General features: G+C 38.7%; 1 protein-coding gene across 2 annotated transcripts in view; it reads right to left on the reverse strand.

Moving 5' to 3' along the window:
* The window catches only part of LOC135700558 (ATP-binding cassette sub-family C member 4-like), a 31,325-nt gene extending 17,405 nt beyond the window's left edge, over window positions 1-13,920 (reverse strand). Inside the window, exons 1-2 of one of the 2 annotated variants that reach the window (XM_065221083.1) lie at window positions 13,769-13,920; window positions 7,536-7,826 (exon numbers count right to left, since the gene is read on the reverse strand). In XM_065221083.1, coding sequence (XP_065077155.1) covers window positions 7,536-7,720 — 185 coding nt within the window. In that variant the 5' untranslated portion in view covers window positions 7,721-7,826; window positions 13,769-13,920. Of the gene's footprint in view, window positions 1-7,535; window positions 7,927-13,768 lie in introns of those variants that run through there. The other variant, XM_065221082.1, reaches the window with a different exon arrangement.
* Between the last annotated feature and the right edge of the window lie 333 nt (window positions 13,921-14,253).

Here is a 14,253-nt window from a genome sequence, read left to right on the forward strand (position 1 = left end):
ATAAGATACAATTCGATATAACATACATTCGTGAAATCAAAATGTATGTTATATCGACGTTTACCTGTATATCCCGGATGGGTGAACTATCCCACAAAAGGTTTGGATGATACTCCGAACACGTCGTTAAGCTTTTTTTATGGTTATTTTTATTAGGGTACCCAGCATTCCTGTTAAAAATAAGAGTATTTAATTATAATTAACTAGCTGAGTGTGCCCGGTCTTGCTCGGGATTCAATATTAGCTTGAGTTTATGCGCCGATTTAAAAAAAGCATGCTATATTGTACGTAGCCCCCCCCCCCCTATTATCTAAGGGGCTACCCCCTATGATTATCTCCTTATACCCCCACACTCGCCCCCACATGCCTAATTTGGTTCCATTTGCTTGATTAGTTCTCGAGTTATGCAGAAATTTCTGTTTCATTTGTATGGGAGCCCCCCCTTACAGAAAGGGGAGGGGTCTCGAACCATCATAAGAACCTTCCACGGCCCCAAAAATCCCTGTATACAAATTTTCACGCCAATCGGTTCAGTAGTTTCCGAGTCTATAAGGGTCAGACAGACAGACAGACAGACAGACAGACAGACAGACAGACAGACAGACAGACAGACAGACAGACAGACAGACAGACAGACAGAAATTCATTTTTATATATATAGAAGATTTAAATAGAAGATTTAAATTTAAATTATGATAATTTAATAAATAATTTCATCAGCATATGCATTTTTTTATAAATGTAATTGCTTAATTAATTTTGCTTGATCTAGAATCTACACAGTTTGAAAAAGTTGTGTAAATTTCTGTTACTATGATGTCACAAATGGAGCATCTTATATCATTCAAGTTTACATTTAAGATCGTGTAAAATTATGAGATATTTTATGAAATATTTCAAATATTGAATGCAACCATCGATCTTTGTCAGCAACTTTTTTTTTACAAGTTGCTAGTTTACGTTAAAAGGAAGTTTACATGCATGGATGTTTGCATGTATGGATGTTTACATCACCAGTAAAATTCAGATTTTTTTCTGTGTAGGATAAAAACGACTACCCTCACATCAATGAAACAATTTCTTGATTTGGCTAATAATTGAAAGCATAAAGACATACGTGTTAAACGAATGCTAAACTTTAACTTTTAATAGCTGTAATTATAAAGCTGTTCTTCAAGAACTGTTTACGGCATTTAAGTTTTTGTCACGCCTCCACTAAACTGAAGTTCGTGAGTGTAAGTTGAGACTTCCGATGTAAAATTGTCCAATGACGACATAGGAAATTCAAGTGTTACCAACGAAAACGTTGCAGCAGCTTTCAGTCGCATGCACAATAAGTAAAAACGTTTGTGGTACTTAATTTATTTATTTTTTCAAATTCCATATTTTTCAATTTCCTTTAAAATATGTGATGTGTTGGTAGATTGTTTTAGTTATTTAGGTTATGTTTAACAGCCTTTACGTAACAAAACAATGTACAACCTTTTAATCTGATAGATATCTGAAAAGGTAGTAGATAGTTCCGTTTCATTCCAAGACTGAAAAGTCTTCCGTTGAAGTCCTGGAAAAACCTGGAAATTTTATTTAGCAAAATGAGTAGACACCCTTGTAATGCAAATCGACACCACTGACTTAAGTCTTAACACTACTTCTGACACTGATATTCGTAGCTGTACTACGGCTTTGTCATAACAGTATATATACATATCACTAGGGGACAGTAGACAATTTTACTTTTATCTAGATAAATGAACTATTTTATATAACCATTGAATTGTTTCAATAGTACCGATTAGTTTTATAATGATCAGTACTCAATTAGCTGACGTATTTCAGTAGGTTCCATTGCAATGTCTATGTCATTTGTACACTGAAATTGTGGCAAGTGACATTGATATTGACACTATGTAACTGATACTGACATCAGGTGGCTGGTATTGATATTGATTCTTTGCAGCACTGAGTTTTGCTTCTACATGTGCTAAAAGATGTGAGAGTACACTTGAACAAATCTACACGTTCGATTAGAATGTTTGATCATATAGAATCCATATGTTCTCCACAAAAAAATATTTCACAACCTTCATTGCAGAAACGATCTCAGGCGATAGACAGAGTCTCATTATCAAAAGGGATAAAATTCCTAGCTAGAGTTATTTATCTTAGAGTTAAGATCTAATTTCCGTCATACTAAGCACAACCCGCACTTTACCTCTCCATACGTACCGTTAGATGTGATAAAGAGTCACACATTGTTGAAAATCTATCACTGCAATACCAATTCCGTTATACGAGTTTTAATTCCGTCGTTGGATACACTTCGGCATTCGGATGAAGGCAGCGTTCTCTACTCTATAACTCTGGATTCCAAAAATCCTTTTCACTATTTACTGTCACCAGTATCTAGCACAAACTTAGACATATACTAATAGTGAAACTTCACAAATCAGCTAAAACAATCAACCTATGTCCCCGTGAGGGTATTGTCTATATGAAACCAAGCAATTGATGCTCGGTAAAATTATAAGGTCAATTACTAAACTATAGAAGCAGGCCAAACGATCACAAACAGTAATACACACCCATTCGTTGGCCCGTTCCGTTGGTTCCTGTATGTATGCAAAGCCAAGGGTATTATTCGCAATGTGATGAAATATGATAGTGATGCGGTCACGCTGCCAGTTGATTGCTCCCGCTCTTCAAACTGGTGCTATTATTATTGCCAGGCGTTTCAAGCGTAACAGAACAGTAAATTAGAGAAGAACTGCTTCATCATCGTTGTCAACGTACGCTTCCAGCATCATGAGTATAATTTCTTGTTGATACGGTGGAACCGCGTTCGTTAATAAAATAGCGTGTGCTTTTGATTATTGACAATGAACGCAAACTTGTTTGGGACTGCGCTGTTCTCTTCGATATGAAGTTAGGCAGATTTTTTTAAGTGCTTCTCGTCCTCATGAGAATTGTTTAATTTGAGGCGGTTCCTTTGAAGGCTACATTTCTCTTCTAATTAGGTTTTAGTTAACAACACCTTTGATGTGGTTAGTGCGGTTTCACTGCGAAAGGTTCTAGTTGAAAAAAAATCCAGTAACCTTGTCAGTGTCCCCTTCAAACGAAAATTCACTTTCAACTATAAATTATGGTAAAAACAAGCTCCGTTGCATTTACACATAACACTGGCATTCCTTTGGATAAGCAGTAAACATCGAAACGCCCCTCTAGAATGATAGATTATATACGATAAACTGTTCACAAGACAGCATCAATTAATATCCGCCATCCAATGGATGCTGATATCAGTGGAACATTCGGTCATCGAATACAATTCATTTTGCGTAAAAAAAAGTTTCAGTTTGGAGAGGTTTTAGACACTCCATATCAATTTAAAAAAGAATATGGATCGTGCATATTCGCCACAACCCTTACGACTTAGGATGCCTAGAAAGGATTGAAATCAAATTTGGCTGCGCTATTGAACTTGCGGTTTCTTGAACGAGATGGAAGGGGGTAATTGTTGTTAGCATCGAGTATTCCCCTTTGTATTTGGTCGACAGATGAACTTAAATTAAACTTTAAACAAGACGTTAGCAGCAGAACTTCAAGTTAAGTTGCTTTCATTTAAAAAGTCTTGGCTACATAATGAAAGCACAATATGATATCAGACTTCTGTTTGATAGAAACTGCAAACTTTAATATCATTTTGTTAACCTACTTTGCTCGGGTACTTATCCCTGTTCATGAAATAAATTGCGATCCACACACTTAGAAATTATCGCCGACTTCGGTTATATTTACCGAAATTTCAACAGCTGATCTGTTCGGTAAAATTTATGCAGTTCTGTTTAATTGTTATAAAGCTACAAATAAACGAAAACTCAACGTCCGAGATGTTCATTTGAATAAGGTCAAACGTGTTTTGGAACTATTCTTGAGTCAAATAGGCTTCAAAGGGTCAAAGTTTTACCGAACGATTATCAGTTTAAATTTCAACATGTTTACCTACTAAATATGAAATATGGATATTTTTCACAAATTTTGAACGTAAACATTTTTTTTATTACGTCTTTCGGCAACATAATGGGGGTGTAATTAAAAAAAACAAAATCGACCACGTTACGAGAAGTGGTCAGGTTTTGACCACTTATAACTCTGTCAATAGCGGATGGATTTTAGTTCTAAACAAGCCAATCGATTGGAAATTATTCTACAAATCTGCCAAAATGAACCGTTTATCAATTTTCAATAGGTCACAGAAATGTTCAACTATTGCAATGGTGATCACAATTATCACCAATTGCCTGGAAAAAGTGCTTTCCCTAACACAGATTTCAAAATCGAATTCCATCCGGTCTCGCCAGCCGGTGCTTATTCAATCACCGTGTGTGGTGGTGCTTGGTCGGTCGTCATCATCAGCAGCAATGCTTTCGGCGTGTGGCGTTGAACATTGTTCTCCAGTACAAAACGAAAGGCTGCCCGCAAACTGCGAGCTGCAGCCCACATGAGCTTCCATTCATCGAAGAAGGAGGAAGAAGCCGCACCCTACTGATCGGATATAGTAGCTCTTCATGAGTCGCTGTAGGCCATCTACGCCAAGCGCATCACCCTCGTTCCAAACAACATACAGCTCGCCAGCCTCATCCGTGTTGAACACCCTAATAGCTCAGCATTACTCAACCATCACGACAAAACGGTCATTTTCAGGACCACCATAAAGTATTATTGTTTAAGAGTTAATTTTCATTGAACGTTCGCTCGCCTTGCTGCCAGCCACATCATCCCCATGTACCCAGCAACTTCTCGCAATGGCAATGACACTGATGAAGACTGCCGATTGTAGTCGAAATACGTGTCTGTCATGGATACCAAAATTAATTAAGTGGAATTAAATGGAAGATAACCTTTTTTGCTGTTTTATTTAAGCATTCCGCTAACAACCCAATTTCATTACTTCATTCTCACAATGACCGAATGCCACATGACCTTGTCAATTAACCAGAAACACTTCGAATTAAGGTAAGGTTTTCTCCAAGACGCTAGAAAAAAAGTAAAAAGATGTCAAATTTATATGATTGATCGCAAATATATCGCGATTGGAAAGTTTTGAAAAATTCCGTGCACGAAAATGCGTAATTTTGTCATTAGAAAACGAGGCGTTCCCGTGATGGGAAAAAGTGATTTCCCTAACACAGTCGCCGAATATTGATACCAAGCACTGAGCATGCCAGACGGTACCTATCTTTATGCCTTTTCACTGATAACGAGTTGAGAAATCAATTTAATATTTACTATACTTTTGCTGTCACATCAAAACTGCCTTTTGTAATCCTACGTTAAATCTCACAACCGTAGATACAACCTCTTATTTTTTTAATTCCAGGAGAGTTCTGACTTTTTTTTACCCACACATCAAAAAAAAAATTTATATCGATTTATAACATAATTTATAATTCATAACATAATTCAAGCTGATGTATGAAATAATGATAGGGTTAAATGTCTCTAATGTTGGCTTATGGATCTAAGATTGGGCCCATAGCTAAAAATTTGCTATTTATCAATTTTATAGATATTTTGGTTGCTATTGAAAATTTAGTCTATTGCTGAATTTATGTATGGGCTCAGCTAGGCCGACATTACCTGCATTTCCCATAATAACAATATGATGAACAACGGATGTAAAGCGGTTGGTCCCGGCCCATGTGTGTTGTTGAATGGGTGCGACATCCTACGCAGGTGTGGAAGCTGCCTTCCTGCACATTCGATTGCCGTCAATGGATGGCAATCGATGGAATGAAGAAGAAGGATGTAATTTTGTTCGCAAAATCGATGCATATCGTACAACGTAATATTACACAACCAGCGGAATGAGCTCTGTGCCGCTGTTGGATGTAATATTCAACAACTTTTTTTTGTGTAGTTCTTTTTTTTTAGAAGGCTTAGTCGCGTTAGTTTTACGGAGCCGATAATTTATTGTTCTTTGTTTGTAACAACAATCACTTATTTCTATGTCTAATAGGAGTTGAGCCGAATTCTCGTGGCGTACCCGAGGTTAAAGGGGTACATTGTCGAAGGATAGGGTCAAGGGAGGTGCTTGAGGTGGGATTTCTTTGTCTCATCAGAGCGTTGTCGCCAGTATGAAGAGTTCTGTCTTGAATGCCACACACATTTTGGGGAGAAATCTAAGGAATTTTTGAGGAGTACCGCATGTTAATTCTTAGTAGACTCTCAAAGTTAGTAGAATTCAAAGGGAAGGAGTTGAATTTTGAAATGAATTCAATGAAAAATCTGGGAATAATTCCAAGGGATTTAGTCTAGTGGAGAATTGCTAGGCAATAGTGCAAGAAATATTAATTATTTATTGAGTGTTCTGCAGAAGATTTCCAAGAGTATGTGGAGAAAATTATAAGGGAATACCAGAAATTTGTTTTACAAGAACTCTGATAGTATTCTGATATGATTCTAAGGAAATCTTCAGAAATAACTGAATAAATCCTGATGATTCCAAAATAGAATGTTTTTCGAGATCCTGGATACATAAAAAATCAAGATCCATGCTTTGGGGAAAAGGTTTATTTCAATAAATTAATACAGTTTGAGACTTGCCCGAGTAGCACATTTCCGTCACAATAAGTTGCAGCAACTTGTTTATGACTGATATAAGTTGTAAAGAAGTTGCCAAAACCGATTTGTGACAAGCGTGCTACTAGGGTGGCCTGCTTATAAAATTTAATGATCGTGAATGAAGAAAACAATTCAAGATTCAGGGAGTTTATTTTAAAATATTCCGAACATGTTTTTAAGATTGAGAACATGAAATCAATCATTTCATTTTGTCAATACTTGCACTTTGAAAATTTTCAAGATCTTAAAGAGCTTTTTTTTATATATTATTATATAGACTTACTTAAATTAAGTAAATGTTAAACTTCAACTTTTTATGGTTTTGATTGTAAAGCTGTTCTCTTAAAACTGATTACCATGTCTTAAAAACTTTTGCCGCAGTCAAGTTGCTGTTTTTTTTCTATAAAAATTACATTTTTTTTAGAGCATTAAAAGTTTAGCCTAGCTAAAAACCTTCTAAATAAAGAAGAAGAAAAAACGCACTAAAAAACAGCTTTTCCCTGGAAAAGTTCTGGAAAAATCAAGGAATTTTATTTAGCAAAATGAGTAGATACCCACCCATAAAATAGTTCACACCAAACGATAATCCATATTTCCGGGGAAGTCGAAAGTAACTGCCGTGAACTTCCAACTGGAAGAAGCGTCTGCGGAAAACTTAAAAGAAACATCCGGGGAAACAAGTATCTTTATTCCCGGATTTTGCCCGTATTCCTTTGTTTTGATTCCTAGATGACTGAGCTTCGGTAGGTAGAATGCTAACCGGATATGCTCTAAATCTTTTGTTACAAATTTCTCGTTTGTTATTTTAGTTATTGAGACTTATCGCAAAATGGAACTGGCTGTTCGGTGCGTGTTGTCTATTGTCAATATCCCTTCCCCCTTTATCTCAAGACATCGTCTATGAATTTACTTACTGTTCCAATCGATCCCCGAGCGCTTCCGATTTATCCACATCCAGCGGTCGAAACAAATCTTGCAACTCCAGCACTTTGGTGTAACCTTTCTTGAATAAATCTATAGTCCACCAAAAGGTCAGTATCGACAGGACGTTGGCACTTTCCCGGGGATTTGCAGCAAGTTTTCTTCTAATCGACTCCATTCTCGCATTGCTCAATCACTGCTGCACTCCACTTCCGAAATTCCGCTTCTCTTTTTCACTGAATTTCTTCTCACAGCACTTGAATTTTCACGAGCACGCACGCACACTGGATGAAACAGATAGGAGGCAGTTGATTAGGGAGAACTCGCGGAATACCGAAAACAGCACTTCACTTCTCGAGTTTCACAACCGGAATGATAAGGCACCCGGACGACGGTCGATAGGTAGGCATGTCTCCGTGTAGATGCGATTTGATATTTGCGCGATGTAATGCCCACTCGACTGTAGTAGGATTCTATGTATACCGCTTCGTCACTAGAGTAAATATTGTATTTGCACTGTTCGCCGGTTGATATCTTATCTCCAAATGTGTGGTACACCTCAAATGCTGAAATGCATTTTTTATTTCGTCATATGGCAATAACTAACCGGTCAGAAACATGGATTGGATTTCACGTGCGTAAAGGTGGTATGCTACTGGATGATCGTAAAACGTAGCGATAAAGGTCAAGGTATAATCTATTGACAATCGATATGATATCAGTTGTCAATTGTACGCAGAGTCTTTCGAGCGCTACATCATCGAGATTGCTTATCATGTGAGCCTAATGGAGGTATAGCTCAGAAATGACAATCACTGTTTGAGTGTATCATTTTGTAGCTATGAAGAGCCATAAATAAAATAAAATAAATTGTTATATTTAAACTATGACACTGAATAGCAGGAACAAATAAGGTAACACTATCGCTCAAGATGCGGCTATCAGTCTTCCGAATTAAACTGGTATTAAGTCGCACGTGTAAGCCGCTATTGGGTCGTTGACATTCGTTGGTAAATATAATGGATCCGTGATTGCATTAGCTTAACCTGATTCTCATGCTTCTTTGAGAGAATCTTATTGGTTGATAACCGGTATTTGAAACAGTGAACTCTTCCTAACTCGACAGCGAAAGGACTATATAGTAAACGCCAGTGCATACTGCATACGGATTTGATAAGTACGTTGCGGAAATCTATTTTCTAGCGTTCAAATTTTCCGCATATGCTTGGTAACTCGAGGGGTAGTTTTCAGCGAGCACACTGACCACGCAACTTTGACTTTGCCCGTCTCCAACAGCTTATTCACTGCACCCGTCGAAAGTCGTATCGCTGCCGTCTGCGTGACACCGTACGCCTTCCTCTTCCGGATTTTCATCGGTACATCTCCCAGATCGCAATGTACCTACAGCGCACATCTCAAATCGGCTTCTGTTATGATCTCGTCCAGATCCCTGCACTCGACCACTGTCAGCTGCTGGGATAGAGCTCTCACGTTCGCCTCCTCGCCAAGAGACTTTTCGACGTGCTCCTTAAAGGCTGAGCTCTTCATTCAAGCGTCATTCTTCAGCTCGAAGAGCATCTCGCCTTTCTGGGTGCGCCTTGTTCTCTCGTAGTTCCTTCAACTCGGGATCCTCTCTCACTTTCCGGCGGAGTGTTGCATACGTCATTTTGACCTTTGCTTTGACGATCATTTATCCCAATTTCTCTCCCGACGAGGCTTGTTCTTATTTTTTCCTTCTTCTTTTTCTCTGTCTTCTTGACGGTCTTATTATGGGCGGTCCGCCATCCACTGCCTTTCCTCGATTTACCTTCTCTTCTTTTTTTGTCTTCTTTTTTTCAGACTAAGTCTTCTTCTTCACCTGGTGTTTCGTGATCTCTTTTGCCCTTTGGTTTGCGGAGCCCCTTCGGTTTTGATTTTCGCTTCTTGTGAACGCGTTCCCCTATCCAGTTGTACTATCATTGTTATTTTTTTAGTTTTCTATTTTTTTCCGCTATCCTATCTGTTGGAGATTAGTTTAAGGGAATTCACGCGAAATTAACCACAGATTTTGGTAAATAGCATTTTAAATTCTGAAACTTCGAACAGTTGCTAAGATTTCATACTGTCAAAATAACTATGATCCCGACCTTAGAAAATTCTCCAAACGAGAAGTGATGACTCGCATGGCTCGATCCTTCGAATAAATGATGAGACTCCAAAGTATCTTAAACTAAGACTTTTTTATGATTCTCTATCCCGGGCTAAGGCAAATGACGTCGCTAAGTTAAGTGTTTCACCTCTGAAAATTAAAAGTCAGTTTGCATACATATGAAATTATTGAGCATAGTATATTAAAGCAAGGAAAAAAGTATATATAGGGGAATTGGCTCTAATGTTGGCCTATGGATCTAAGATTGGGCCCATTGCTTCGGTCAAAATAAATAAATAGTATAAAGATAATAATTTGGTGCACTTAACGCATTTCTTTTAATCGAGCATTTAAAAAACCTGAACAGCCCTCATCTTGTAGGTGTGTGCGTGCAGAATGATGCCTAAATTTTGATTTTGACATTTGCTCTTCAGTTATCAAAATGGCTTCCAAGCAAGAGCAGCAACGTATCAAAATTTCGCACGCGCATCGCGGAAATCCGAACTACTCGCACGCAAGGCAGACTTCAAACAGTTTCCTGGGCAGGAGTTTTATACGGCAACCGGAAGGTGGCAGACATTTTCAAGCAAATGAAGCTGTCGAAGTTCGCTAAGAAATATCTGGTTTGGCAGGCTATCTGTACCTGTGGCTTGAAAAGCAACATTTTCATTGCAATGCCAATGTTCCGTGTTGTTTTGGTGATTTGGCATCCTGCCATTACGGAAAAAAGGCCACGGAATGGTATGCCGCCAACAACGTGCAGGTGGTCCCCAAGGATAAGAACCGCCTAATCGAAAAATATTGGGCCATCGTCAAGCGAAACCTGAAGAAGACCTAAAAAACTGTTGGAAGCGAGAAGCAGTTTAAGGCAAACTGGCGTTCTGCGGCGAACAAAGGGGACGATAATTTGGTTTTTTTTAATAAAAAATTTGATCAATTTATACACATTCTTGTTTGACCAAATTTTGATCTTAACACCCTTTATACACGAATACATTTTGAGATTGTAACCAAATTCTCGATTATATCCCGGCTGGTTTCGATTCCCGGTTAATTCAAGGTTTTCCCGATTGAGTGGCCACCCTGAATCTCACGTATTCTTATTTAGGAAGGTGTACCAGATATGGCCATACGTTCCTATTATGGTGTGTTCCAATTATGACCTATGGAATTCCCATAGGCCATAATTGGAACACACCATAATAGGAACGTATAGCCAAAACCTTTTCAAAAATTATATTTGTTTCGATCTCCGACATCGAACAAAGGCCTAAATTCATACAATAAAATGCAGTTAAATGGATTGAACGGATCCAAACTTTACAATGTTATTAATACCAAACATTAATTGGACCACTAAAATTTATTTTCCATTCGTCAAAAAAGTGACAGTAGTGACTATTTTCACGAAAAAAGTTACTTTAGTGATTTTCAGTCCAAATGTGACCAACTTCCAGCCCTGCAGTGGGAAGTTTGTTATCCACCATACAAACTTGACCCTCACTAATGAAGATGTTAGTATCGAAGTTTGATACCAATTAGCGTAAATACCATACACTAGGTGGACTCTCTTTTTTGGTGCAAATTAGGTACACACTTAGAAATAACTAATTTTACACGTGACGAAATCCGTCTTTGACATAAAAGATGAGACGTAAACAAACATGTCATGTAATATTAAGTGCTCGGAGACTGAAAAGTTCGTTGCTCGACGAAAAGTACGTTTAATTGAGCTATATTTCGCGTCTGTTATGACTCAAATTTATGTCAAAATTGACGCTCGTATATGTCACTCTCAGAGCACCGAAATTTACATGATTTTTTCTTAGCGTGTATGATCTAACTGCTACGTACTATCGACAATACGTTATTTAACTAATAATCGTCATCATCATCAGGAACTCAGCCGATTCACTATATGCAACGATCGTACAAAGTACATAATCTCCGTCACAGTCGAGAGCAACTCGTCTCCATGGATCAGCTCTCGCACGGTGATTAGCAGTTTTGATGTAAATAGTACACACAAAAACGTGTATGTAAATGTATTATACAAATACAATGGTGATTATGATTATGACGAGGATGATGATGATGGAAACAAAATGTAATTTGTCAGCTTCCTCACCCTCTGAATATCAACGATAAGCATATTCATTATCGTTGAGTAGTAGGTACAAAGATTATGTCACGTGCTTTTTTTATACAATAATCTGTTATCTACTCCTTCTTTTTCTTTTTCTTCTTCTTCTCCTTCTTCATCTTCTTCTTCTCCGCATTTCAAGCTTATTGCTTGTCGCATATTAGCTTATTGCGTGCTCTCAACTTAGTGTTCTAGATGCACTTCCACAATTATTAAGCTTTCGATGCCTGTACCATTTTTGCATTGGTATAATTGTGTGGCAAGTACAATCACACTCTATGCCCAGCGAAGTCGAGAAAATTTTCCAACCCGAAAAATTCCTAAACCGGACCGGGAATCGAACCCAGTCACCTCCAGCATGGTCTTGCTTAGTATCTATGCCTTTACCGACTGAGCTAAGGGAGGTCTGTTATCTAGAAGACTACGATTTTTTTCTTCAAATGGCAGTAACACATAATGTAAATTACACCTACAAAAAACTTCCTTATATGCATAACCAAGTACTCAAGTAGGATACGCTGAAGTACATAGATGAATCAGAATGTTAAATTGATCATATTGCAATTAATTAAGAACTCATTTCTGAACCATAAGCAATCTTTTTTTCCCCTTGATTTGTTTACCGTCGATCTTGTTTTCCGTGCTGAGCACCAATGCTACCAACGTCAGGGAGGCACAGTTCCCACACCTGGACCCTACCTATCGACCCATCAACTCATGAACTGGGGACCAACGGCTTTACTTTCATTCCGAAGGAAGGCGTGATCAGAGATGTTATGCCTCAGAACATCCCGGTGGTGCCGACTGGGATTGAACCCAGGCCTGCTGGGGTGAGAGGTAATCACGCTTACCACTACACTACCGGCGCCGCTTACCATAAGCAATCTAAAAACAAACAATCTGTTTACCAATCACCTCCAATAGTGAACATGTAAATACCAGCTCGACCTAAACGGTATCGCTTGCAGACAGAACTCTAGAACAGATAACACAAATGATTTTTTAACATTTGTTGTCCCATCAAGATTTGCGTTTATCGAACAGTTTATTCGATACCATGTTGGAGCAAGGTTAACACAATCGTAGAGATAAGGCACGTAGTAACATATATACATACATACATATCAAATACCGACAAAAGGAGACGGCCAGCCAGTGCAAAAAAGGTAATCACTGTTTGCTTACATCACTCATCGTCCGTATCGGGCAAACGCGAATAAAAAATAAAAATTGCACACATAAAAACGATCACAGTAAATCTGCTATTCACGTCACGTCACGACACTATATCTAGATGAACATTTCAAAAGGTCCTATCTACATTGATCGGATCTTTTAATCGACTTTCTCTTTCGTTAATAACTCAGTAGCGAACACATTCTCTGCTTTGTTTGACGATTTGTGCACAATAACTTCATTTATCAAACTATGGCGAAAATAGCAAGAAATCTAGGTGGACATTTCAGAAGGTCCAATCTGCATCACTTCATCGACGTTCTCTTTCATTAATAACTCAGCTGCATAAACTTTCCCTGTTGTGTTTGAAGATGAAGAGAACCGCTCAAAGCAGATAGGGCATTTTGCAATGTTCATCTAGCCATTCATTCAAACATTTGATGCAGGACGGTGCACTACTCATACACGCCGCACGTTCTGTTTTTATTCGACACCTATGGATTATCGTTTCAAAACATCATATCCACACATGAGCTATACTATTTATTATTGCTATACTTCGGGCCCACCCCCGGGTAGCACTCATCTTCCGGTTGTGAAATCTTCATCTCTACGGTTAACATCTGCAAGCGCCACAGAGCGATGCGTTCGATTCGCATCACTAATCACCCCTTGCACGGCGTACGAACGCATCTCCCATCGATTCACTGTTGCACAACATATTTGAAACACCCATTCCTTTCTTAAGCAGGATCACTTTTAAAAAAATTGACAATTACCACTTCACTGCCAACAGCAGAAACACTACAATGCGCATATGCCGACTTCGGTGGATATCCCTCTCGATGACAGAGGACGGTAGCGTAGGACACGCGCGGATAGTGGAGAATCTCCGTACCTCCACTCGGCAGGGACAGACGACACCTTCTTCACACAACGCTGTACTGATGATGACTGAGGCTGACCATCTGAATGAAATGCTGGGCTGTGTGCCAGTCATTCAGCCAGTCTCGTCACAGCTTCACCACACTTCCCTTCTTGTTCCTCCGCCGCGTAGGGAAAAGCATGGTGTTGGCAGAAATAAGTGTGCGAATACAGTTAACATATGAATGGAAGCTTGTGTGGGATTGCGTATTTACGATTATCATGCCGGCCAGGCTGGTATTTGGGGCGTGTACAAATACGTCGCTTGTTGGTGTACCCATCGCGTTGGGGATGTAGGTGTTATGCTGTTTACTGTTAATAGGGGGGACATTGGAATTTT

This window comes from Ochlerotatus camptorhynchus, unplaced genomic scaffold, assembly GCF_037179485.1.
Source record: "Ochlerotatus camptorhynchus isolate MF236.1 unplaced genomic scaffold, CSIRO-AGI_Acam_v1.1 ptg000138l, whole genome shotgun sequence".
Classification (NCBI taxonomy): domain Eukaryota; kingdom Metazoa; phylum Arthropoda; class Insecta; order Diptera; family Culicidae; genus Ochlerotatus; species Ochlerotatus camptorhynchus.